The sequence below is a fragment of the Mirounga angustirostris genome, unplaced genomic scaffold (assembly GCF_029215605.1).
Source record: "Mirounga angustirostris isolate CCGP_5_RB_7025 unplaced genomic scaffold, mMirAng1.0.hap1 SCAF_9, whole genome shotgun sequence".
NCBI lineage: Eukaryota > Metazoa > Chordata > Mammalia > Carnivora > Phocidae > Mirounga > Mirounga angustirostris.
This window is the reverse complement of record NW_026991717.1, coordinates 104,257,360-104,283,209: the sequence shown is the minus strand read 5'-3', so window position 1 is coordinate 104,283,209 and position 25,850 is coordinate 104,257,360. Positions and strand designations below refer to the sequence as shown.

Below are 25,850 nucleotides of genomic sequence, written 5' to 3'. Positions count from 1 at the left end.
AAAGGACAAAGTGCCTCCTGGGAGAGCATCTTCTGATACAAGCTACTAAGGTGTATACTGGAACACACAGATCTGAGAGAGAGATCAAAGTGGACACGACATCATTCCTGCTGGGGGTCTGGAGCTAAGCTCCCGCTGGAAACCTTTCACTGGTGTGAAATCAGTAAGCCAGTCTGCTAAGCACGCTGAACTTCACCTCACATCCTTCCTCCCTGAGAGCGCACGGTGAAGCCACATCCAAAGGAAGCCCAGGTCCTTCTTGAACCTGTTGCGCTGTACTTTTTATTATACTGTTTTTCACTCTTTAAAAGCCAACAGATCACTCCGGGGTCCTTCAAAGAACAAAGCATTCTTGTTAAGAAGCTTACGTAACGTAACTGAACTTGTTCCACAAATGGCTTCGTAGCCCAGGAACTGCTGCAGTTCTCAACCTGGACTGTTCATCAGATTCTGGAAGCACTAAAGAAAACAGATGCCTGCCCCACCTCAGAAAAGTCGGGAGGTCGGGGCGGGGGCGGGGGGAGGGGGAGGGGGGCGGTGATTACCAGGCCTCTCTGACTTGCCAAAGGGTTTTAAAAACTGAGTGAGAGGCAAATTAGAATGGAATCTTTGAGCTCAGACTGATAGGTTTAAATTCCAGCTCTACTGTTCCTAATTAGATGACCTTGGGCAAGGTAACCTTTCTCCAAGTCCCAGACTCCTTTCTATAAATAGCACTTCCAGCACGGGGTGCTTGTGAAGGATTTAAAACAACACGTAAAGTGCCTGTTATACTGCCTGTCACATGCTGCGCGCTCAAGAGCAGTCAGTAGTCGCTAGTGATGCTGAAGACAAAGGACGATAACAATGTGGATAAATCCCCTTGAACAAATCCCTAAGCTAGAGAGCTCAAGTTGAGCTGTGGGGCCATGAAACGATTTGGAGGAACTGTATGTCTTTCCAGTCCCCAGGGACAATGTCTCAGGCTCTCTGCTGTGTGTCATTGGGAATTCTCCACTACAGTTAGCAGAGAGACCAGACAGAACCACAGGAGGAGGTGGTGGCAACAAATTTGGTGAGAAAAACAGAAAATTCAGCATAGGGTTTTGGTCTCATCAGACCTCCTTGCCTGTTATACATGGAGTTCTGAGGTCTCATTAACTCAGGAGTTGTTACTGCATTTTACCTTTAACCCTAGAAAGATACCAGCTCTGTCCTTAAAGGAGCATTAGAAAGCTTTGTTAGGTGTTAAGCACATAAAGAATAGCAAAATGACTGACAATTTAATTGCCTTGAGATACTCTCGGAAAGGATTTCGGATTAGGAAGCAAATACAATTAAAATGTAGATGACTCATGAATGCAGCATGGGGTTGTCCAAGGAGCTGGCCGAAGGAGAAAGGAGGCTCAAAGCACACATCACAGACCTTCTTGTGCAGGAAATGAGCCAGGCTGACTCCATACAAGGCATGGGTTAAGTCACTAAAGGACAAATTAACCTAATTGCCCCCAAAATTTGAAAAAAAGAAAATGCCATAGTATTTAGCACTTTTCCATTTATAGAAGTGAATTCATTAACGAAGAAGCAACTTCCCTTGTTACATCAAACAATGCTGACTTAATCAGAAAGAGAGACAGCCTGACCCACAGCTCTTTTTTTTCCCTAACAGCCAGGAACAAGAATTTAGAACTTAACCTCCACACGTAGGAAATGTAAATGGCTCTAACTTATTATTGCTTAGGCTGTGCACAGAAGAATCCCTGATGGTTGTCACAAGCCCCACACTTTGCTAACGTATTTATACAACTGCTGAGATCACCCTTTTCTCATCTTTGCCATTGTGTAGGAAGCCTTGGATAAGGATGTTGGATGTTATTTTCTGCAGTGCTTTTAGACTAGAAATCCTCGGGGCAAAATCTTATGCAGTTTCTTCTATAATTTATACAGCCCCGTTCACATTTACTAGGCTGTTTATTATTCATTGTGCAAAAGCAGAAGAAATATCTTCAAAGAAAAAGCTAGAAAAGAGGAAGTTACTAGAAGCCAAGGTCTCTGAAAGTTTAGTAAAAAAGTGTGAGTGATTCACATATTCTAATCAGTTTTTAACTTTTGCAGCAGCAACAAAATATTAGATATTGTTTTTTTTTTAAATGTCTGCCTTAAGTGTTAAGTAGCTAATTCTCCAAAAAGACCCTGGGGAAGGAAGAAAAGGAAAGGTAGAGAAAAGCATTTATTATGGAAGCTACCATCGTGCTTGGATATTATAAACTCAAAGTTGAATCTAACAGAGTGATCTTAAAATCATGAGTGTACCCACAGAGGAAAAGACTGTTGCACCACGGGCAATCGCCAGTTTTTATCGACATGAATAGGATCTGATTTACTAAGGCTCAAAGGTTGATGACTTGTTTTCTGCATATTTTAGCATATTTTAGCTGGGATCAATAGGTGCCCTTTAAGGTGCTCAGAATGCTGACATTACACAGACATCCATGTGATCAGAAGGCGTATTTTAGGCACTGAAAATGCATTTTAAGCAATTACTTAACCAAAGATTTCCCAAGGACATCTCAGCATAATTATTATGTCTTTTATTCACCACTTATTCCATAAACTCCCTTTGTTATTTATAGGAGTGAAAGAGTACCTGGCTGCCCTGTAAAATCAAGAATCTAGTAACTAAGCAAGTCCGAGGTGAAGAGGAGAATGGGAGGAGAACAGTGAAGGAATAGTTTCATTGTATTATTTTAAAATGGTATTAACTTGTAGAATAGTACTGCCATAACAACGCTCCAAATGACTGGTGAGAGCAACTGCAAGTTAAAGTTGAACATAAGCCAGATTTAGATTACATTTCCTCTTTTAACATTAAACTCACATATATTTTAGTGTGTGCTGATTTTATGTAAAACATACTGGAAAAAATCATTTTGCCAAGTACCACTGCTGCCCTCCTTCCCCTGCCCCTCCCCACCAACACTGAGTGTTTGGAATGGAGTTTGGAAAGATAATGACATTTGGTAGTTCTTACTCAAATGAATTTATTGTGCAATTGTGTGCTAAATTTGCATTTTAAACTGTGTGCCACTGAGCAGAAAGTATACCTACAGCAGCCATGGAATTGAGCTGATCGATGTAGAATTCAGGCCAACTTGTTGCTCCCTTGTTTTCTTCCTGATCCTAAACAGAAAGCAAAAAAAAAAAAGTAATATACCACCAGATATATACACACAACGGCCATAAGCACATCTGACTTTCAGAGCATCTAGACAATGACCTATATAAGCCATTAGAAGACAATGATAGAAGATATTTGTCTTCAAATGTTGGCTCTGATCATCAGACTGTTCACTCACCTAGGGACAAGACAGAGTTACAGTCAGAGTTAGGTATGAGTTAGGTATGACAAAGGGGACATTTTCTGAACCATGGATCAAGGGGAACTTATTATTTTATCACTTTTTTAATTTATATTTTTAAAAAATTGAAGAACAATGGGCATAAAGTATTGTATTAGTTTCAGGGGTACAACATGGTGATGTGACATTTATATATGATACAAAATGGCAACCATAATAAACCTAGTTACCATCTGTCACCATAAAATGTTGCTACAGTAGGAACACCTGGGTGGCTCAGTTGGTTAAGTGTCCAACTCTTGATTTCAGCTCAGGTCGTGAGATCAAGCCCTGAGTCGGGCTCTGCCCTAGGCATGGAGCCTACTTAAGATTGTCTTTCTCCCTCTCCTTCTGCCCCTCCACCCCCACCCCGGCTTGCCCGCCCACTTGCTCGCTCTCAAAAAAAAAAAAAAAAGTTTTTACAGTATTATTGACTATAAAGGGGAATTTAAATGGGAACTTAGCCACACTATGATACGACATTGTTTTCCTTCAGGGGCACAATAACATTGGGAAGGGCACAGTGTTTGTTGTGAGGAAAAAGGATCTCTAGATCCTGTGAGGCACTGAGGACAGCATTGCTCAACTATTTGTCTGGATGAAATCCACAAAAGAAGGAAAACTGTCTTTAAAAATGACCATAGGATTTGGCCAGTTGTTAATTAAGACTATTTTAGTTAGTTTATTCAGACTCCAGAAAAAAGTAAAAATTTTGAAGGGTTTCATTTGATGTAACCAAAACTAGGTACTGCTTCCGATGAAAAGGTAGAATAAAGCCTGACACTGGACGGAAAGTAGTAAAATGAACATACATTACTCACAGGCCCAGCCCTCATGCTGTGACAGCTTGTGAGTTTGAGAAATGCATCTGAGCTGACGGCAACTGGAACCCAGGAATTCAGGAACCCTTCCTGAACCGCTCTGGCCAGTCTTTCGTCTTACAAAACAGGGTGACCTGAAGCCAGCACCAGGGCCCTCAGGGCTTCTGTGGATAGTAGCCCCCAGCCTGAGCCCTCACTTCCCCCCAAAATCAGGGGGCTATGGCTTCTGCTCCATGCCAACACCGAGTCCATCCGAAGACGGCATTGTAGTTGGAGCTTTCCAGGCATGTTTGCACACCTAAGTGGCTGGAAGTCATCTGTGTGATCAACTAGACTCGAAGAGGAAAATTTCGACATTCTCTAGCTTCACGTTCAGAGAGCACCTCCGTAAAATTGACATCCCCTGTGCCCTTGGAAAAGATGCTGGGCCAGGTACACGTAGCTGCTATGAGACAATGAAGCAGTTACTACCGATTTACTGATGTCAGAATCCCAATCTTTGGGATAGCAGTTTCAAGGCGGGGCTTTTAATTTCAGCCCTATACTTGACCTCAAAAACACTTTTTCTAAGCAAATCTTTCTAGGCACGTCTACTGTGGCGAGATAAAAGAAACGTAATTTCAAAACTATTCGTTAAGTAGTCACAAAAAGCAGGCAAAGTAAGTAGTGCTTACGGTGCCTTAAAAGCTGGCAGTAACAGATACCTGAACTTGAGCAGTTGCACGAATTTCATCCGGAGACTGAACGAGCCAGATGATGGGGACAATGGCTATAGCAGCAGCTTTGAAGTTGGACTGCATTACACTCGCATGGTTTTAAAAAGCTGAGGAAATCTGATGAGTTTTTAGAACAGTCCTCGGTTAAATATATTGCTTAAATATAACATGTTAATAAACTAGCTACAATGGCAGTGTAAATGCTGAACCCTTCTCTCCTCCTAAAATGGAGTGTTAAAGTTAGCAAAACCCCGCTGTTACCAATGTATTCAGCAAGCCAAAACCCACAGCAACAGCCAACAGTATTTGAACCTATAAAATCAAATAGAAGGTGCCAGATCTTCCTAGTCCCTCAAACTAGGGCAAGTTTCCAAAACTACAACAAAATCCTGTCCCGTGTCTGGGGTCCCCTGAGAGCCTGTCTGCTGTAAGCTTAACTGTCATGGTTAACAGAACAGGAGATCATTTTAGAAGCTGAAGATTAGTATATAGAGAGAAATCTTTACACTTTGGAAATGCTTTAGTAATGTAAACATATTAAGAGTAGACCTAGATACTGTAGTCAAAACAGGGGAAAGAAAACTTCATTTTTATTTCACATGCTTCAGTGCTGAGAATATCAAATGAGCTAATGTATGTAAAAGCTTCTCGTGAAAGTACTGTTATCACTATATTCCTGGGGGTGATCCTCAGAGTTCTTCATTTTGGCAATGTGTCTCCAGTTTCCTCTGTGCAATTCTGTTCCTTCTGTACAGATGTGCACTCCAGTAGCCAAGTGAAACACATCTGTGCATCAATTCTCTGCTCCTACTTTGTGCGGCTGCTAGAGTCTATAGTTACGCAGAGCCACAGGCCAGAAATAGATGAATGCAATTGTTCTTGCGGGGCGGGGGGGTTCCTTCAAAAGCACTGGACACCGAGGCATGCTGAGGAGAAGACTCTCTCCTAAGAAGTCCATGAAAGAAACTGCTGATGAAAGTCTAGGTGTCTGATATTCCCAGAAAGCAACTGGGTCCTATGTGTTACCAGCCTCTAACATGTGTTATTCTTTGAGCCATCTGCCTCCCCTCTATTTTCTTTGTTACGAAGAAACAAGTGGAAAAATAAACAAGATTGTATAGACTGCATTAGTTGTAATGGAAGCAACAGTAATATCTAACACATTCATAGCTTATGAACAAACATTTAAAAAATTGTTCTAAGCACTGTGTTCTTCATGTAATCTACCAGATGAGGTAGCCACTGTTATTTCACTCATTTTAGTGAGGAGGAAACAGAGGCAAAGAGAAGACCAGTGAGTTGCCAAAGGTCATCCTGCTAGAAATTCAGAGGCAGTGGGAAAGAATCAGGGCAACCTCTTTCCTAAGATTAGACCTCAGATTAATCACAAGCAATATACAGTAAGTGCAAAGCTGGCCTTTAACTCCTAACCACTTTACTGTATGAGAAATTCAAACATGGTGGGGCGCCTGGGTGGCTCAGTCATTAAGTGTCTGCCTTCGGCTCAGGTCATGATCCGGGGTCCTGGGATGGAGCCCCGTATCAGGCTCTCTGCTTGGCAGGAAGCCTGCTTCTCCCTCTCCCACTCCCCCTGCTTGTGTTCCCTCTCGCTGTCTCTGTCAAATAAATAAATAAAATCTTAAAAAAAAAAAAAAAGGAAAGAAACTCAAACATGGTTAGTGGCCAAAAATGAATTTACTTTTCCCTAAACCTTTATTGCTATCTTTGCTACATTCAACATTTCTGAATATTATTCTAATTCTGAATATTGTTCTAAGGTCTGATGTCTTACATGGATGACCTCTGATCCCTCTTCTCCAGACTTTTTCTGTGGGACCTCTTCTGCCCCTCTATCAATGCCTTATCTATATATATATATGTGTGTGCATACAGACAGCATTTATGAAGCTTTACCCTAACCTGTTCTCCTGTTCTGTTACACACCAGTCTAATAGCCATCTTCGTGGGGATTTCTCAAGAGCGCTTAAAGATGAGCTAACAGCACTAAGCAGTTCCAGACACTGGAATTGCAAACAAATCCCTCCCTAAACCATACACATCTAACCCTGCTTTTGACTACTGCCTTGACCGATTCTATTGAACTTTTCTCTAGTAAGCAAGGATATTAGCTTTGTTCTATTCTTTAAAAAAGCTATTTTTCCTTCTTTTAAAACGGATTATAACACTAAATGACATCTAGAGAAGGTTTTGCCCTATGAGAATACAAATTCTAGCAATCACATTAAATCCTTTTTCATTCTACCTACAGAATGGTTAATTTGTATTAAAATCTAGTTTTGATCCCTTTTAAAAGTGCTACAAACATTTATGTTTATATGCCTATCTTTAGGTCTATTAAATAATTAGCACTGAACTGATATAAACATTTTATTTTGTTAAATCTTCTGATTACTGTTTTTAGATATCTGCAAATATCACTTATTTTCAGAGCGATGGGATGGTGGAAAGATGACCAGATTTTCCATCTGAAGATGAGATTCCAGAATTTACTTTTTGGTTTACTCAGTTGGCATTTCTTGGTAAGTTTGAGTATCCCTGGGCCTCATTTTTCTCTCACCAAATTGAGAGGGTAAGACCAGACGGTTTCTAAAGTCCCTATAAGCTCTAAGATTCTACAGAACTCTAATAGTGAGGTGTCATGGAAAACCAGTGTGCACTGTCTTTAGTTTGAGGGCCCAATTTCTAAAACCAATGATTGTTTTTTTTTTAATTTATCTTCTTCAGTGACTCAATTACAAAATACTTAACTTTAAATAGCTACTTCTTTTATAGGGTAATTGGACAGGGAAAAAAAAAAACAACATTAATTTTACTATTTCTCTAATCCAACTCATGCTATTTCCTTGGTAGGTTGATAGTCATGTGTAAGAGAATATTGGTGGACAAACCTTCTCACTGGATGAAGGCTCTGACACTTTACTTTGCTTTCAGCCTGCACTAACTAGTTTGAAGCTCTTTTCTTGTTATCTACTTTGTTCCCATTGTCTCAAATTCTGAAGAAACAACAAAACAAAACAAAAACCCCTTTGCTAGAAAAGGAAACTGGTATAGCACAAGGGACCTTCAAGAACATTTACTTTTTGGGATGCCTGGGTGGCTCAGTTGTTAAGCGTCTGCCTTCGGCTCAGGTCATGATCCTAGGGTCCTGGGATCGAGTCCAACATCGGGCTCCTTGCTCAGTGAGGAGCCTGCTTCTCCCTCTCCCTCTGCTGCTCCCCCTGCTTGTGCTCTCTCTCTCTGACAAATAAATAAATAAAAATCTTAAAAAAAAAAAAAAGAACATTAGTTTTTTTTTCTTTAAATCAGGCTTTAATTAACCAACTCATTTAGAAGATAAAGAAATACACAGTTTTTCTAACTTGGCCTCATTTTCAACTGGCACATTTTTTCATTCCAAATCTCTGGTCAGTGGCTAGTGAAAAAAATTCCAAGAGATCCTCTCCGATTCTCTTTAAATGCATAAGAGCGCATTTATTTTTTCCTCAACATCACTTTGCCCGTAAGAATAAATTCTGTACTATTTCTTTGTACTCTTTCCGAGGTAAACATTCACAGCTAAGCCCCAGACTTCTGTCTCTCACGTCATGATCATTTCTCTCTACCAATCCAAGCTGGCTGTGTTCCCCTTTTCTATCACCATCAACAGACACATATTTGAATCTTCAGCACTCACTACTTATAGGCAGGCAAGTTAAGTAACCTCATTATGTGACTCAGTTTTAGTTTATCTGTAAAATGGGTGCCTACTTCATAGGGTCGTTGTGAGGATTTAATAGATTATTACAAGTAAAGAAAGCACTGAGAACAATACACACAGAACATGCTTGAAAAATGTTAGCTAGGATGATAAGGATACTATTCCAGAATCTCCAGCTATGGCCATTCTAAGTCCTTGTTATGCTAGGACTATAAAAATTTGGAGGTACATTTGGCGGTAATTGCTCAAATTTAAAACACACACACACAGGAAGGAAGTGACCTTCCTTTAAGTCTACTTTCAGGAAGTTAGCCCACAATTATATATTTACACCTTTTTCACTGCAGTGCTGTTTGAGTAAGCAAGTAACAAAGTGAACAAATATATGGCAAGGAAGATGGCTGAATAAATTACTTTGTAGCAGTAACACAGAATGAAGTAGAATTACGTAGTCACATTCAAAATGACCAAATAGAGTATGAGGGGGCAGGGCAGGGAGGAATGCCTTCGAATATCATTTCTCATCTGTAGGATAAAAAAATGTACACTTAACCTACAAACATTTCTGGAAATAAACACAAGAAAATTGAACAATGGCTACCTCTGGGTAGGTCTTTTACTAACTTTTGTATAATTCAAACTTTTATTTTGCCACGAACATGCACTATTTTCATAGAAGTTCTAAAGCACTGTATATTCTGTTAGGACAAGTGCTTTACTTTTTCAGATGATCTGTATTAACATGATCCTGCAACATTTGGGATATCTCTGTTCTCTACACCTGGGGCACCCCTCTGTTCCCCACAGCAAAATGTAAGAACATTTCCCTATTGTCTCCTCACTAGATTTTCTATTTCTATAACACACTACAACCCTAATATCAAAAGTTCATGTAAAGGAATTTTATGATTTGGACTAAGATTTATGTACCTGAAAGATGCTAAAATTTTCAACATTTCCACACTTACATATCTGTGTGGCAAACAATTTCTTAGTAACAGCTAAAGTCTTTCAGTGAGACTCAAAGCACAGTTTAAAAATTAAGTCTTTAAGAATAACTTCTTTCGAAATTACCACAGGGCAAATTTTTAACAGGATCATTTTCTAAGTAATAATATGTAAGAACTGGTAGAGTTTTTCTTCAGTTTCAGATGCTGTTAGTAAGACCCAAAATAGGTTGTACAAAGGTCAATTAATTGCAAAGAACATGTTCTGTGGTTGTTCACTAGACCACAAATCACAGGCTGAAGCAATATATACTTGGTCAACTAAAGTCATAAATCTCCACGTTCACTGTTACAAACCTATGAGGTTCTTAGATAATACTTGTGAAAGACACATCCTTTCACTGTCTAGATTGGCTAAAAATCCTCTAACGATGTATAATAGTACCACCAACTCAAAAATAGTAGAGACATATTAAAACTAAATGAACTTCAACAGCGGAAAGGCACTGTTTCAGTATAATACAAAATAAAATTCATTCTGATAATTTTTATTATAGGACAAAGGCAACTAAATACTAATAAAAAGCTGTCCCATTTATGAAGAAAATGGTACTAGAAAACATGTTAACTCTGATCATATGTAGGATCAAGAAATCCCATCCTTGTTAATGATCAAAATAGCTACCTGGGGCGCCTGGGTGGCTCAGTCGGTTAAGCGACTGCCTTTGGCTCAGGTCATGATCCTGGAGTCCCGGGATCGAGTCCCGCATCGGGCTCCCTGCTCAGCAGGGGGTCTGCTTCTCCCTTGGACCCTCCCCCTTCTCGAGCTCTCTCTCTCATTCTCTCTCAAATAAATAAATAAAATCTTAAAAAAAAAAAAAAGCTACCTGAACCATTGTCATTGCTATTTTGTTTTTCGTGGACCCAGCCCCATATACTAACGAACGCAACAGATGTTAACTAAATTTACTCTGTTCCTAGAATTTTTACAGCATACTAAGGACAAAGGGGCAGACGGGCCAAAATATTTTATTCTATTAGGTATGACTCCCTGATGGGTGTGTCATCTACTAAACCTAAGTGAATGATAGGAAATAGGTGCCGAGGAACAGGTCCAAGGAACAGGGAAGAGCAGGGAAGATGGAAGATGGAAAATATTTTTCGGAAGTCCTTACTGATACCTTCTGCTGACTTTCCCTTCTGGCTCAGTAATATTGTAATCAGCATCTTCTCAAAAGACAGTCATGGTGAAGCAGGGACTACCCTGACAGACCAGGGGTTGGCAAACTTCTCCTGTGAACCGCCAGGTAAGTGTCTTAGGCTTCAGGGGCCACACAGTCTTTTGCAACCACTCAACTCTGCCCTGGTACAGTGTGAAAGCGGCTACAGCTAACACTTACATGGAGGAGCACCGCCATGTTTCAGTAACACTTTATTTACCAAAAACATTTAAGTGGCTGGATTTGGCCCATGGGCCCATAGCCCATGGGCCCTATGCTAGAACAAGCTTGGCTCTCAAGAAGGCGGGAATGCATCAAGTTCCAACTTGGTCATCAATTATTTCCCAGGTTTTCTCCTCTCCTGGAAGCCACTCCATCTCCAGTAAAGCCCAGCCCCAAGTTAGGATCAGCTCACAATGTGGAATTTGCCTGGTAACTTGCATTGTTTTCTAGAGAAGCAGCAGGACTTAACCATGCCTGAAAAGTCCACCATCTTCCCAAGCTCACTGCTCCTTGAAAAGTAGTTTAATCCCACTTTTTTAAAAATAGCATAGGGGCACCTGGGTGGCTCAGTCTGTTCAGCGTCGGGCGCTTGGTTTTGGCTCAGGTCATGATTTCAGGGTCATGAGATTGAGCCCCGTCTCGGGCTCCGCACTCAGTGGAGAGTCTGCTTGGGATTCTCTCTCTCTCCCTCCCCCTCTGCCTTTCTCCCTCTCTCTCTCTCATGAATGAATGAATGAAATCTTTAAAGTAGCATAGCATCATTTGGTCTGAGCTTTGCCTCCAAATCTTTGTCTTGTTCTTTCACTGGGAAGAGAAGCAGCGGCAGGTCCACAGACCTGGATTCCTGAGACGGTTGCTTGCTCAGTCCTTCCAACAGCCTTCCCTCCAGCCCCTCACAGTGGGCTAAAACTATACCCTACATTTGAAGCTTGCCGAAGGGAGGCAGTTGGTTTCAAAGACTACTTCCTACGTTGTCACATTTCAAGACAGTGATGTGGTCCCTGGGACTGCCAATCTGGTTACACTGTTTGGCCACTGGCACAATTACACATCAAGTGGGTCTGCTGCCCAAATCCGGCTGGGCCCACACAAAGAATGATTACAGAACAGCAGCTTCTGCATCTGCCAGGAAACCCAACACCTCCTCCTAAGCCTCAGAATATCAGTCAGTTTCTGGAAAGACTGGAGGCTGACTTGCAGTAACAATGGCTTTCACATTTAGCATTTAGAACCATGTCAGAGGAGCAAATCTCCTTCCCCATTTTTCCTGGTGCTGCTGAACATCTGTATGTTTTTAAGGAAAGCCATCACATAATTACATAGCAAGGTCTCGGACCCTAGAGACACCCTAGTCCAAGTTTCCCCTCACAGGGGGTCCCTCATATAAGGTCACCAGCAGGTGATCGATCCTATGTTCTCTGAGAGAAGGCTTCAAAGAGTCCACAAATGTTTGGAACCAGCACCCTCCCTGTTAGAAAATTCCCTGAGACTGAATTGACAGATGTCTCCTTATAACTTCAAGAACTTGTTGGCCTTAGTTTTGCCCTTGGGAACTGCATGGAATAAGTCTAATTTCTCCTATGAACAATAACCCTGAAAATATTTAAACAGTTTGAATAAAGCTATTATGTCCTCCCAAAGTCTTCTCTTTACCAAGCCAAAAATTCTCCACTGGCTATATAGCAAAAGTTTATCTTCCTCAATTCATAAGTAAATCTCAAATTTTCCATAAGTTTATCACACCCTCATGTCTACTCTTTGCAAAAGTAACTCCAACAAATACATTTAAATCCCCCTGAAAGGGATCTGCTCACGTGTCAGTGATGCGTAACTCTAGACAGTCTCTAAGAGGTCACATGGAAGATTTCTGACCAAAATATCTACCCAAGAAGAAACACAAGTTCTTGCTTTCTTGATGGTTCACAACAAATAACATTTATGATTTAGAATAAAAGATACATATCTCATGAAGCACAGTAAAACACATGTAGTTCATTATTTTATTAAGTACATATATTGTAACAACACTGGCCATAAACTCAATAATAAAATAGGTCTTAATAAGATTGAGGATGCTTTATCTCTAAAACACAAATATAAGTTAACAGACTTAAAAAAGGGTGAATAGGACCTAGGCTCACTAGCTGCTGAGAAACTTTCTGGGAAGTTTAAGCTTCATTTATTGGATCATTGCTTTTCAGGTGTTTGGATTCCACTTATCCTGCCCTTGCTTCTCTCCTGTACATCATCCTTTCAAACATCATAGGAATTTCTTCCTTGTATGAGTGTGAAGTTTAACACCTCTTCTGACCCCCGAGCTCTGCTCTTTCCAGATATAAAAAAGCTCACTAGAATCCATATATGATGCACATTTTCCCAGAGAGCCTCCTGCTATCATATCATGTACTCCAGTCTAAAATATGATTCAAGATCTCAGATCATTTAAAATAAGTTAGCCCCTTCTCTATCAATTCTTGAAGTTTACAATTCTATGTTGATAGAGGATAATCTTTAAAAGGTAAAATCATGGCATGAACTGATATCAAAGATTTTTCTGAACTCATTAATAAATGAGGGCACTAATAAGATGTTACAACAGGTTCAAAAGAGAATCTAAAGGCAAAGGCGTATATAATTATGTATGTGCAAATAAATGCAAAAATGGTCATCAGGACATAATCAATTATACTGCTACTAGTTTTTTTTTTTTAAACATTTTTCAGATTTCTTAAATAGCTCAAGGATGGTAAAAAGTGAAGAATACTCTGAAGAGTGCTACAGACAGAACTTTCAGTACATTTTTCCTCCCATTTCAATATAACTACACTCTAGCAGAATAACAGATGCATGACTAGTACTTCCTGGATGAAGAGGACACAATCTATAAAAATGTGATGTGGAAGCCAAGCTGTATGACTAACACTCTATCTGCTCTAGGCTCCTCACACCTAAATTACCCAGATGCTCAGGCTTGCCCAAAGCTCTTGCTGAAGAACACCTATCCTCTCCTGACCACTTCACCTCAATCTGCCAGTTTCCGTTGCCTCGCCATGGCTGTGTGGCATGGTTTCTATTTGTGTATCACTGAGTTTCTGACTTGAAACCACTGAGACCACTCTATTCTGTCCCCCTTATACCCACTGTTACACCCGGTCCTCTATCCTCCCCAGAAATTTATTGGATGAATAGTCGGGGTATTTCCAAGAATTCTTGCACAGCTCATTTGAGGGGGGAAAAACAAAAAGCTGTGAGCTCAAGTGAGTTTAGACCTGCTCCTAATCCCTCCCATTCCCCAGCCAGAAAAAAAGCTATAATACCCGACCACTGTTCCCTAATAGTTTGGTCTGGAGCCCAACACCATTTAAGAGTAACACATAGGGGTGCCTGGGTGGCTCAGTTGGTTAAGCAACTGCCTTCGGCTCAGGTCACGATCCTGGAGTCCCGGGATGGTGTCCCGCATAGGGCTCCCTGCTCAGCGGGGAGTCTGCTTCTCCCTCTGACCCTCCCCCCTCTCATGCTCTATCTCATTCTCTCTCTCAAATAAATAAAATCTTTAAAAAAAAAAAATAAGAGTAACACATAGCCTACACTGAGAGCAGTAGGGACACTATACTGTTGAATGCAGGACTTCTCAAGGGCACAATAGGAGCAGAATCCCTCTGCTCAACATGTCCAAAAAATTCAGAGCTGAACTGAATCTAAAGAGTCATTTGCTTTCCTTCTCATTCATTTACTCATCCAATAAATATTTATTGAGTTTTATAAAGGCCTAGGCACTGTACTAGGTGTTAGAACACATGGATAAAAGAACAAAGCTTCTGCTTTCCTTGTTAGTGAGACATGAAAACAGGACATATGAGACCGATGAGAATATGCTTTCAAACGTGAGAGTTTCTTAGAATATCACAAACTTCTGACAATAGGTTCTCAGTTATTACAAGTACAGTTACAAAGAATTGTGCCCACTTGTAGACTTTACTCCCTTTTTTCATCATGATAAAAAGAAACAGCCAAGTATTATTAACTCTCCTGCATTTTTACTGATCTCCAGTCTTTATCAATGTATCTTCTAACTTCAAAATAAAAATCAAATGTAAGCATTCCTAAGCTCAACTGGGAAAAATGCTTTGAGACATTTGTTGATAGCACAAAATGTTCCATTAGTATTTTTTATCTGTCACAAGCTTTATTTACGCTAGTAAAAATGATCAAATATTTCTGAGTGAGCTGAAATGAAACACTGCACATTAAAAATAAGGCTTGTGCTACTTCTCAGCCATCTATCATTTTTGTTCTCCCCCAAATCGCAAACCCCAGAAAAAGAGCGTCACTTGAAAGAGATCTAGTCTTCCTATGAGGACGGCAGCAATGGAACATAGAGAACAGTAATAATATGACTTCAAGAGTAAAGAGACCAATGGCATTTCTGAAACAGCTCAGGGGCTCAGTCTGTTCCAACACCCTGTTCTTTCCTGAAAAAGCCTTGGCTGACTTTCCAGAACCAAAATCTTAAAAGTCATATGCTACAGGATCCTGGGGGAAAATGCATTTCATGTGCTGATACATCTAAGAAAAGAGCCACAATCTTTACTTAGAACTAAAAGCAGAGACTTCACAGTCCACTTCCTAAACTACGAGGCATTTATTTTATTTATTTTAACAAGTCATTTCTTTGGCAAAGCACTTCACAGCATGGAATATGACTGGAGTCTAAAAATCTCAATCAGTGTAACTTCAACATCTGAAGCCAATTTTAGATGACAATTCCCCCTCACTTTCATGGCAAAGAAAAAGAAACATTCTCCAATTATTATTTTCAGAAATGATACAAGCCCACATTCCCCTGTTGCCTATGACACAAAGGTATACAATGGCATAAAACAAATTACTTCTGTGTAGCTTGGTAAGAGTCAAGCCTTTGACCCACATGCCACCATGGAGTGCTACGGACCCAGGTACAATTCAGTCCAGCTGGTTGGTAAATTAACATGTTTGGACACATGGCTAAACCCGTATGCAGTGTGGAAATCCAATCAGTGGTGTCAATGCCTCTGTTGCTTCACATCTTGCTACCAGATTTGCTGCTACCAGACCAGCCTTTCAGAATGTCGTAAAGCAGGTTTTGATGTTCTGTAACCTGCTCCTGGGAAAACAATCAAGTGTGTTTATGATTTGCAATATAATGCTTAATACAAGGCTATAAAGAGAGGGCTTTGGAAAACAGTAATTAAGCTAAGCAGAGAATCAGGGGAAACAGTGAGCCCATAAAGGCATATTCCATTCAGAGAGCCATTCTCAGGAGGACTGTGAAAAATGCTAGGACGGGATTAATTGTCCCCAAGAAGGGCAGTCATCACTACATTTCTGATTTTAAGTTATCATTTACTCTATGGCCTACTACTGAATTAGTGGCAGCACTGCCGGCAGAAGAAATAAAAAAGAAAAGCATCAGTTGGAAGATGTCACCATCTAAGAAACGCCTACATGTGAGGACATGGGAAGTACATCTTAGAGACTGAGGAAACAGTGAGCCTTTCCTTACACAGGAGGACAGATAAAAGGAGCCGATCTTAAGACTTCTTAAGGCAAATGTTGTTCCCATACTGCATTGAAGAAGAACAAGAGAATTTAAGACACTGTAATTTAAAGTTGGTATTCTTTCGTAGACTTTCTACTGTAACCCATTTCCAGCTCCACAAATTACTAGGTTTCTGGAGTATAAGGAATTTGGAGAACCCCAAATTAGAAGTATTAGCAGCATATTCTAAGTTATACTGGAAGCTCAGTTTCTTTCCACTTCACGAGGGGGTGAAGCTCTGAAATGCACTCAGCAGAATATGGATTCCAAAGTATTAGGTGTGCTAGCGCTATCAGTGAAAAGAATAAAATAAATGCGAATATAGGAAAAACTCAGGAAAAGGGGCTTTTTTTCTTCTTTGATACCTCTCCTAAAGTGGATACTTCCTTCCACTGATGTCCCTCATAGACCTATCTCTAGGAGATGGTGAAATCAGACAGGCTTGGGGTATCCGTTCTATGAAACTAGGTGCCTTAGCACTTAGAGAGTCTGCAGAAGACCAGGGAAGACACCCAGGGCGGGGAAGAGCACGCAATATGATACTTACGTCCAACTACAATCTAGGAGCAAGAGGAGCCCTCCAGGACAAGGATGGCAAAATTTGCTACATATGCCTCATTCTCCCATCATGTGTCATGGCAGACATTGGTAATTAATTATCACGCTAGTCTCACTGACTCCATTCGTAACCTCTGAATGTTTCTCAAAGTGCTCCAGGCTTCAACCCCCAAGTGTTCAGAGTTGGTAATCTAAAGATAAACCTTTCTGCCAACTCTGCTTGAGGTTATTCACAGTGCAGACAGTCAACCAGGGAAGGAAGCCACAGTTCTAAGGAATACTGAAACCAAGGATGTGCACGGATCTGGAGGGTCTCCTGTGCTGTGTGGCCCTCAGGGACCCACTGAGCTGGTGATAATCAGAATAGGCAGCTAGTTCTGGATTCTCAGATGTGAGATACAGTAATATCTCTTTCCATCAGAGATACAACTATCACTGAGAAACTCAATGTGTATTTCTACACCTACAGATTGCAGAGTTTTGGAAGTGAAGTAAGAGTTGTGCCTACGTGCTTCAACACACACACAGGCAAGGGGCTCAAAGGGCCTCACAGAGCTGCATTTAGAGCCTTGGTTCCAGAGCAGCACTGTTAACAAGTACTCTATGGCAAAGACTGAGAGCTCCAAGATAGTCCTGTACTCCTAACTCTGCAATTAACACACGATGGAATCTGTTCTGTACCAGAGCTGTCAAAAGGAATCTGCTTACGAATTAAGATTTGGAAGTCAAAGATAGCTGTTCTATGGCAGCAGCTGAGAACCACTGCCCTCCCAGGGATTCCATTCAAACCCCAAAACTACAAATCTTTTCCAGCGACTGCAGCTCAAGTAGGAGTGTCCTCCCCACAGGGCAGCACCAAAGTAGGCATGAATGACAAGCACAGAGTGAAAGCTGGGGGAGCTGCTTCTCTAGCCCCCATTCCAGGGGGAAAAATTGATCTCCACAGGACACACAACACCCTCTCTCCCCATGACTCCACATTCATGGATTTGTCAAACCAAGATAGCCTACTTTTTCCAGCTCTGTATCACTTACTTGTTTTCATTGTTGTTTGAGATTCTAAGTGAATACAAATACAGGGTCATTCTCTCCCCCCGCCCGCCCCCACCTTCCAGCTTGGTGTTCCCTATTTACAGGGAAAGCAAGGCCTTTGATAAAGGGGTGTTACTCACTGCAGAAACGCAAGTATGAGGAAGCACGAAAGAGAGACGGTATCCACAAAGCAGATACATACTCGCTGCTTTTACAATGCTATCAAGAACTAGAGTATTTATAGACTGAAGAATCAACAATCCCCAAATCCAGGAAATGACTTGTATGCAGAAACTAGTTCAGAATTCAGGCATGGGGGACAGACACACAGCAATTACACATCTTAATTTCTTAACATCCAAAGGAATCGAGGAGTATGAGAAAGGAGAAGGCTTTCACGATTTTTACAGATGCTTGAGACGAAGGTACTCTGGTTAGAGGAAGACGCAAACCACTGTGGCATTTCCAACCACGGCCGGTCGGCTCCCCTGCGCAGATGCGCTGGCTCTGCACCTCTACTTCACTTGCCCGCCAGGGAAGTGGCTAGTGCCTCAGAGGGACTTCCTGCGTTGGGTGACGGCAGACATCAGCCAAGAGCTTGCTAAAGATGCAAACACAATTTGCCTGGGTGTGGGACTGAGGGTGCAAAGAGGTCTGGAGGAGAGGAAGAGTGAACCACACACAGAGCAGTTTCCTTTGTAGTCAAATCAAACAAACATAATGCTGAGTGAACTGTCCATTTTTATACACTTCCAGTGTTTTGTACTTTTGTATGGCTTTTTATGGGTATTTGAATGGAATGTTTTTCATTTTCCAAACTTTGGGTTTTTCTTCTTTAAATGAGCACTTTCTATTCCAGTAATTTTTACTTCAGTTTGATTTGCTAAGACATATTGGAGAAAAATGGAAGAGCCTGAACGACAGCTTCTTGTATCTGAAACATTCAAACTTCAGTAAAGTGATTGACCAGGGCAACAAAATACCAGTTCCCTCCCCTCAGAGGTTGGCAACTAATCTGCTGCAGGTATAAATTGTTACAACAACTTTGGAGAGTAATTAAAGGGAAAATGTTCTTAGCAAACAACCCAGTAATTACATGTCTTGGTGTTTATGCCAGAAAAATTCTCAAACACATGCACAAGGTTGTTCATTGCCATATTTTTTTAAAATAATGAAAAAATTGCAAATAAGCATTATCCAAAGGGGTATAAAATAATTAAACTGTGGCGTGTTCATATAATGGAACATTAGATTGCAGTTAAAATGAAGAAATACCATATACTGTTTATGAATATATACATGCAGAGTAAGGTTATAAATACATGGGCAAGGAAAAGAAAACACATAAAACCTCCAGAATAGGTCACCTTTGGGCTTCCACTACTATATTTATAATGCTTTATTTTTTAAAAAACCCATAGTGATTATGATAAAATGTTAGCATCTGTTCAACATGGGTGTTTATTATATTTTGTACTTTTTTGTATATTTAAAATTCACAACAAAAATTTATAACACTTTATCCCACAAGTGGAAGGGAAAGTTATCAGAAATTTGTTAGTTTTCTTTTCTAGAAATTTTCGAGAATGCCAATTTCTCAGAACCCAGAATGTCTGCTCTGGTAATTAGGTTTAAGATTTCTAACAATGGTGGTATCTGTGCTAAAACATTGTTTCATTATCTCCTCAACATTGAAGTTTTGTTTCCTTAGCTTATTTTTGGAAATCACACAGCTAGAATGCACTACTGAGTTATAATGCTGTAACTCTGGACAAATGTTGCTGCTGAACAGGGCACTTGTAATCCCAGTTTACTTCAACCTAATAAATTACTTATTTGTAAAGTTGACTCATTTAGTAGAACCTCTTGGTGTTGTGTCCTACTGTGATGGGATTTTTCCCCACTGCAAAAAAACAGCAAGAGCAATGTTTTCATCTAAAAACTCTTATTTCAGAAACTGAAAGTATTTTTCAACCACTTGCCTTTTCTAGGCAGCAAAGGAGGAATTTTAATTTTATTGAAAAACTGGCTCAACCCACACACATACCCATTTCCCAGAATTCAGCTGGTATTCACAACTGCTTTGCCAGGCAAGCCTGATGATGGGAGCATTCCCAGGGACTACACGGGGTCAGCAGGGACAGAAGCACTGCAGTGGGCACGGGAATGAGAAGAAAGAAGTGGAGTAGAGACTGACTTTCTCAGGGTCTCAGTCTTCCCAAACATAAATTAAGGGTGCTCCTGATACCAGATTCAGGGCTCCCCAGGAGCTTAGGGACTACATGTTAATCACACTGCCCTAGAACTTCTGACATAAAGGGGACCTCCTTTTACCAATTTCTGGTGGTAACAGCGAAGATTTGCTTGGTTTCTTCTCTTATCTACACTGTATCCTCCTAACTTACTATTTCTGCCGCCAAAAGGTTCTGAGGTTCAACTAAGGCAGGGGCTTTTGAAATCTTCACTACTGTTCTAAGAAAACGAAGTATTATGATTTAAGAATATGGAGATGAATCCCAGACTAGCATGAGTGGAAACAAGCCGAAAGTGAGTCCACACTACTATTTTGATCCTAGTCACCATCACTGAAGTTGACAGTGGCAACAACTGTCATGACCATGCCCAAGCTCTCTGGTAACTCTGAAGTTGTATTATCTCCCTTTCCACAACCACTCTGTGACGTTGGTCTCATTTTACAGAGAAGGAGAGAGAAATCAGAGGGGTTCGGAAATACGCCCTAGTAAATGGCACCCTCCCTCTCCCGGTCACCCTTCAAATGGCCTTTGTGCAAAGTATTTTCTCATAGCTATTATTTGCCTTCTGTTTATCTTAGAAAAAAGTGTTGCACACACATTACAATACAGTTTAGAATAACCATGAGGGGTAAACATAATTTAGGAAGCTTGAGGGCAGATCCCTTGCCTGAAAAGGCCTTTGGAGATAATCCACCCCAAGACTGGCAACATCTCAAGGCTGAAAAAGAGACCTGTACAGAACCAGAACATAAAACCCGAACGGAAGACTACAGAAATTGCCCACAATATTTTAGATTTGCTCACTTCTCCGAGCACCAAGAAAGAGAGATATGTTCTGGTTCATTCTACAGGCAAGTTTGCTTACTGCTTCTTCATTAATGGAGCTGGGTGCCTACTGGGTATCAATACAAAACTCCTAGCTTAGGACCCTTCCGCATGCTTCAAGACGGGTCGTAGCAGGCACAGCTGGAATGACAGAACTGGTTAACCCTGGGAAGGAAAAAAATGCCCCAAACTGATGTTAATAAACAAAGGGACTGCAGGAATAGGAGGCACAAAAATACTCATGAACCAATCACCATTTTTTGAAATACAGCATTGGTTTAAGGGCTGCCAGAAGCAGAGGATCCTTGAATTTTCGACTCCAAATCTAAAATTGGGTGTTCATTTTGATAGCACTGGCTTTTTCAATAAAAAGAAAATAAAGAAAGGAAATGGGTCACTAGGTTTGAGACTGTACTACTTAGGGGGTAAAGGGGAATGAGAAACATGGCTTCAGTGGGTTTCTGGGCAGAAAACTCAGGAAATCTCACCAGGGCCAAGATCCTTATGATTTCACAGTTATTGCCTAAATAGATCCATGGTACTGAAAAACTTTGGGTGGGTTACAGATTCACCTTTGTTTTAATGTCACCAGGGAAGAGGGAAAAAAGAGAGGAGATAGAGGGGAAAAAACAGGTCCCTGAGCTAGACAAAGGGGGGTGGGGAGGGGGGGAGAGTTGCCTCAACAACACAAGCACTGGTTGCATTTTAAAAATAATATTTATTTTTCCTCCTAATTTCCGTAGAAGTATGTGGTGGCTTTGTAATGTTCGAGTTGGCTAGGCTGAACAATATCCCTTCTGGTAGGTTGCCGGGTACGGTGAGCCACAAGAGAGATTCTCACAGGAGATGGGGAAGGGAAGCAGCTGCCATTTTGTACTTCATACAGGTTGTCCTTTATCTGCAGGCTCACCTTGTTGGTGTGGAATAGCAGGCGGGTCTGCAACTGCTCCACCTTCCCCTGGCTCCTCCTTCAGCTTCTCCTAGGCCAGGTGTGTGTGTGCTGAGCTCCAGGATGAATGGCTCAGGCTTCTGCACGACACCCACACCAGAGTCAGAGGCCAAGGGAACTGACTTGGGCTTCAGTCTGTCCTGTGGACTCCAGCCTATCCTTGCTCTCTCCTAGTTTATATCCACCTTCCTTCCCAATTGCCTGTTCCAAGGACATGGAACTCCAAGGACATGGAGCTCCAAGGACATGGAGCTCCAGCAACAGAAACAAAGGCGACAGCCTTATGGAGAGTGCCCAGTCAGCTTCATGATTATGTCAGGGTGAATCTCTTTGCTCTGTGGGTCTCTGCCAGTAGTCCTGCTTCTCTGAAACCTGACTGATACAAATACATTTTTTGTATGTTTTAAAAAGAGCAATTTTATTTTTACAACTGGGGAAAAAATACCCCAAAGTAAGGGGGAGAAGGTACTGTAGAAAATTTGGGAAATATCTATACAAAGAAAAAAATTAAAGTAAATCACCCACAATCCCACCAAGCAACTGTTTCTGTCTGCCTACCTCTATCTATACTCCTTTGCAAACTTTGATCGTACTGATTATGGTTTTATGCCTTCTAAAAAAAAAAAAAAAAAAAACCTTATCATTATAGGCTGAGCAGTTTCCCATGTCATTAAAATTTCTTTTGAAAACATGACTTTTCAATGGCTACAAAATACTCTTGTTAGGGTTGTGTATTACAATATAACCATCCTCTTTTAAGTTGGTTACAATCATGGGCTTTCAGGAGCAACATTACAAAGAACTGCCTCACCCTGGACCTTTGCAATATTTCTCATCACTTCCGTGGGAGAATGTTTCAGGCTCTGAATACATATTATCAAATGGTTTTGATCACTATCTTCAGGTCAATCAGCACCTCATACGTAGGCCAATGTTCAAAATACTTATCAACCAGCATAGCATGGGCATCAATGAATCGGAATCAACGATTTAATGTGGGAACAGCGTCTTAGGGTCCCCTTGGTGCCATGCCAGGAGTTAACGCTTGAATCGTGGGGGAAAACTGGTGGACCCTTGGGGGAAGGATCAGACTGTCACGGAGATTTTTATCAGGAGGGTTTGAGGCAGCTGCACTTTACCAAGGAAGTTGGCAATATTTTGACAGTTACCATAGTTTCACTGGGGTATGCTCAGTGAACATCAGCCTATGTTGGAGTTTCTTTTCTTTTCTTTTCTTTTCTCTCTCTCTCTCTTTCTTTCTTTCTTTTTTAAACTATGTTGGAGTTTCTACCTGACCTTCTCTTCTCTAGGCTGAACAAACCTCAGTTATTTCAGTCTTCCCCCACTGTGTCTTCTTTTTTCAAAAGTTTAAGCCTCTTTACAGATTTCCTAACAAGCCCTACAAATTGTGTTTAGTGAAGATCAGATTAGGCCAACAGTCTAATGTTGACCTTTTCAGTATTGGAAAAGGGACAAAGAACAAAGTACAAACCAAGAGGGAAAGTATACAGTGCATGTGAACATAGCTCAACTGTTGACAAAGGAGCCAGCATCTAGATGATGGGATAAAAGCATGACAATATCAGCTCTCTCACTGGTGTAACTGCTAGACAGGACAAAGTGGTGAAGGAACTGTTGTCTGAGTCACACACATCTACCCCCAAAGATTGGTGGCTCCTTCCTTTGTGCCCCAGAGCCTGTTTGCTTACCCTATTATGGAGCTTATGACAAGACTTGGCAATTATTTGATCTTATCTGCTTCTCCTACCAGGATCATCCACTCCAGGAAATCTGATTTATTTGTTTAGTCATCCCCAGAATTTAGCCAAGAGTCTGCCCTAGAGAAGTACTCAATACACCTTAGGTGAATCACAAACCATTTTGCCCTTCACCAATTGCATGGCTTCATGGAGTTGGGCCCCAGATGTTCCAAGCTAGCTGTTTCTTAGTGGTTCAGTATGGAGTTATACACAAACCCTTATCTGTCAGAGTCAGGGAATATGTAGGTAAGGCAGAGAGTTTCAGAGCCTGCAGAGCCTGGAGATGCCCACTGTCCTCCAGCTTCTGTGCTCCCCTCATTTGTTCTTTTAGAGAAGTAGAGGGCAAAAGACAGCGCAGTCTTATTTCTGATCACTTCTACTTCTGCCACTTTCTTCAACCCCTTAGCACTTGGGTGTACAAATGCCAACTGAAATCCATTATCAGGTGAAAACTCATTGGCAGGAAACCAACCTGAGTACTTGTTAAGAACTCTAGAATACAATTACTGAAAAGTAGTTTTTGCCTTTCGACCGATTCCGTCTCCCAAATCTTGAGAGCTAATAAGGTGAACACTTGAAAATCCAAGCTCACTCTACTGTATGTTTAAACAATTATAGTAAAGAAAGGATACCTAGCTTCTCTTCCTTCTCAGGTCTTCCAGGTCCAATACCAAACCGCTGCTTCTCGTCCCAGCCTATCCACAGCAGCTTCTCATTAAGAAACTGGAAACAACTAGAGGATGAACGTATCATCTTGCCTCCTCATTTTACAGCTGGTTTGTCTGACAGTTGTGCAGAAAACCTATGGTCCCTCTTGTCTTAATTCCACCACTTTAGCATATGTTCCTTTAAAGGCACAAGGACCTCAACTCTCAAGGAACTGAAAGAGCTGCATCCTGACAACCGTACACAATACAATTTTAATCTTTGTGTGTGTGTGGTGAAAGGAGAATTGCTTTTTGTGGGGAAGTGATCCAATAGGATATGTAAACCAAATGAAGGGAGTGAATGAAAAAGTACCAGCTGAATTTTCAGCCCCTTCTCCTAGATGTCTTCAAAATGTACCTAGCACCAGACTGGTACTTTGCACACATCTCAACAACTCCACCGCAGCCAGGTTAGACGAGATTCTTAAAGGATTGAATTCTTTTTTCAAAAGTTTAAGCCTCTTTACAGATCTCCTAACAGTCAAACACACCCTCGGTGGCAGAGTAAAAACTCATCTTCTCTGCAGAAGAACTGAAAAGATACAGAAATGCAATATGGAGAATCCAAAGCCATTTACTCAAAGCTTGGCTTTAGAGATCGGAAACAAAAGGAGGGCAATTGGTGCACTCCTCAAATCCTGATCTTTGCCTCAAATTCCTGATGACGCTACAGCTAACAGGGAGCACCATTCACCTACTCTGTAAGCTCGGAAGCTCAAGGAGGGGGAGCAAGTACTTCCTGGATGCCTATAAGGACCGGGTAAGTGACACAACCAGAGCGAATCACCCCTGCGAAGAGCCGCAATTAAAGGTTTCTGCCAGTGCCGACAGGATCGTTGTCGCCGTGACGCAGTGTACAAAGCAGTTTCTTCTCTCTCTCCCTGAAGCCCTCTCCTTACTTTTCCCAGGGTTTAAAAATCGTGTTAACAATACGCAAACAAAGCATGGCCAGATGCCTCTCGTGGTCAGATGGTTCATTGTTTAAAAAGTTTCAGTTTAAAATCCAAAAGATTGTTAACAGATGCAGTTTCTGGCTAGGGACTGGGAAAAACCTCACTTAAACAAAAGAGTATGTTGTGATTGGAACTAAAAAGGGAATTACCTTTAAAGATAAGAACCACAAACATTTCCTATTTGAAAATACCTCCAGCCCCACCAACAGGACCTTTTTGTGGTCCTTTCATGAAAGTTAAAAAACATTTGACAGTGGACTGCGGCATAGGACAAACCATGGCTGACCAACCAGTCTAGTCGTTTTTACAGATTTGTTTGGACTTTCAACAAGGCCACAACATCCATCTCTCACTCTCCCCCGGATTACTCAATTAGGCAAGCCTCCAATTAATTTCTTTCCAATTCTTTTAGCCCCAGAAATACTTTCACT

General features: G+C 41.1%; 1 protein-coding gene across 4 annotated transcripts in view; it reads right to left on the bottom strand.

Annotated features, from left to right (window-relative positions):
- The window catches only part of DAAM1 (dishevelled associated activator of morphogenesis 1), a 164,642-nt gene that overhangs the window by 52,149 nt on the left and 86,643 nt on the right, over nucleotides 1-25,850 (bottom strand). For all 4 annotated transcript variants that reach the window (XM_045900963.3, XM_054513734.2, XM_045900962.3 and 1 more), the window contains one exon: nucleotides 3,088-3,159. In XM_045900963.3, the coding sequence (XP_045756919.1) occupies nucleotides 3,088-3,159 (72 nt within the window). The remainder of the gene's footprint in view (nucleotides 1-3,087; nucleotides 3,160-25,850) is intronic.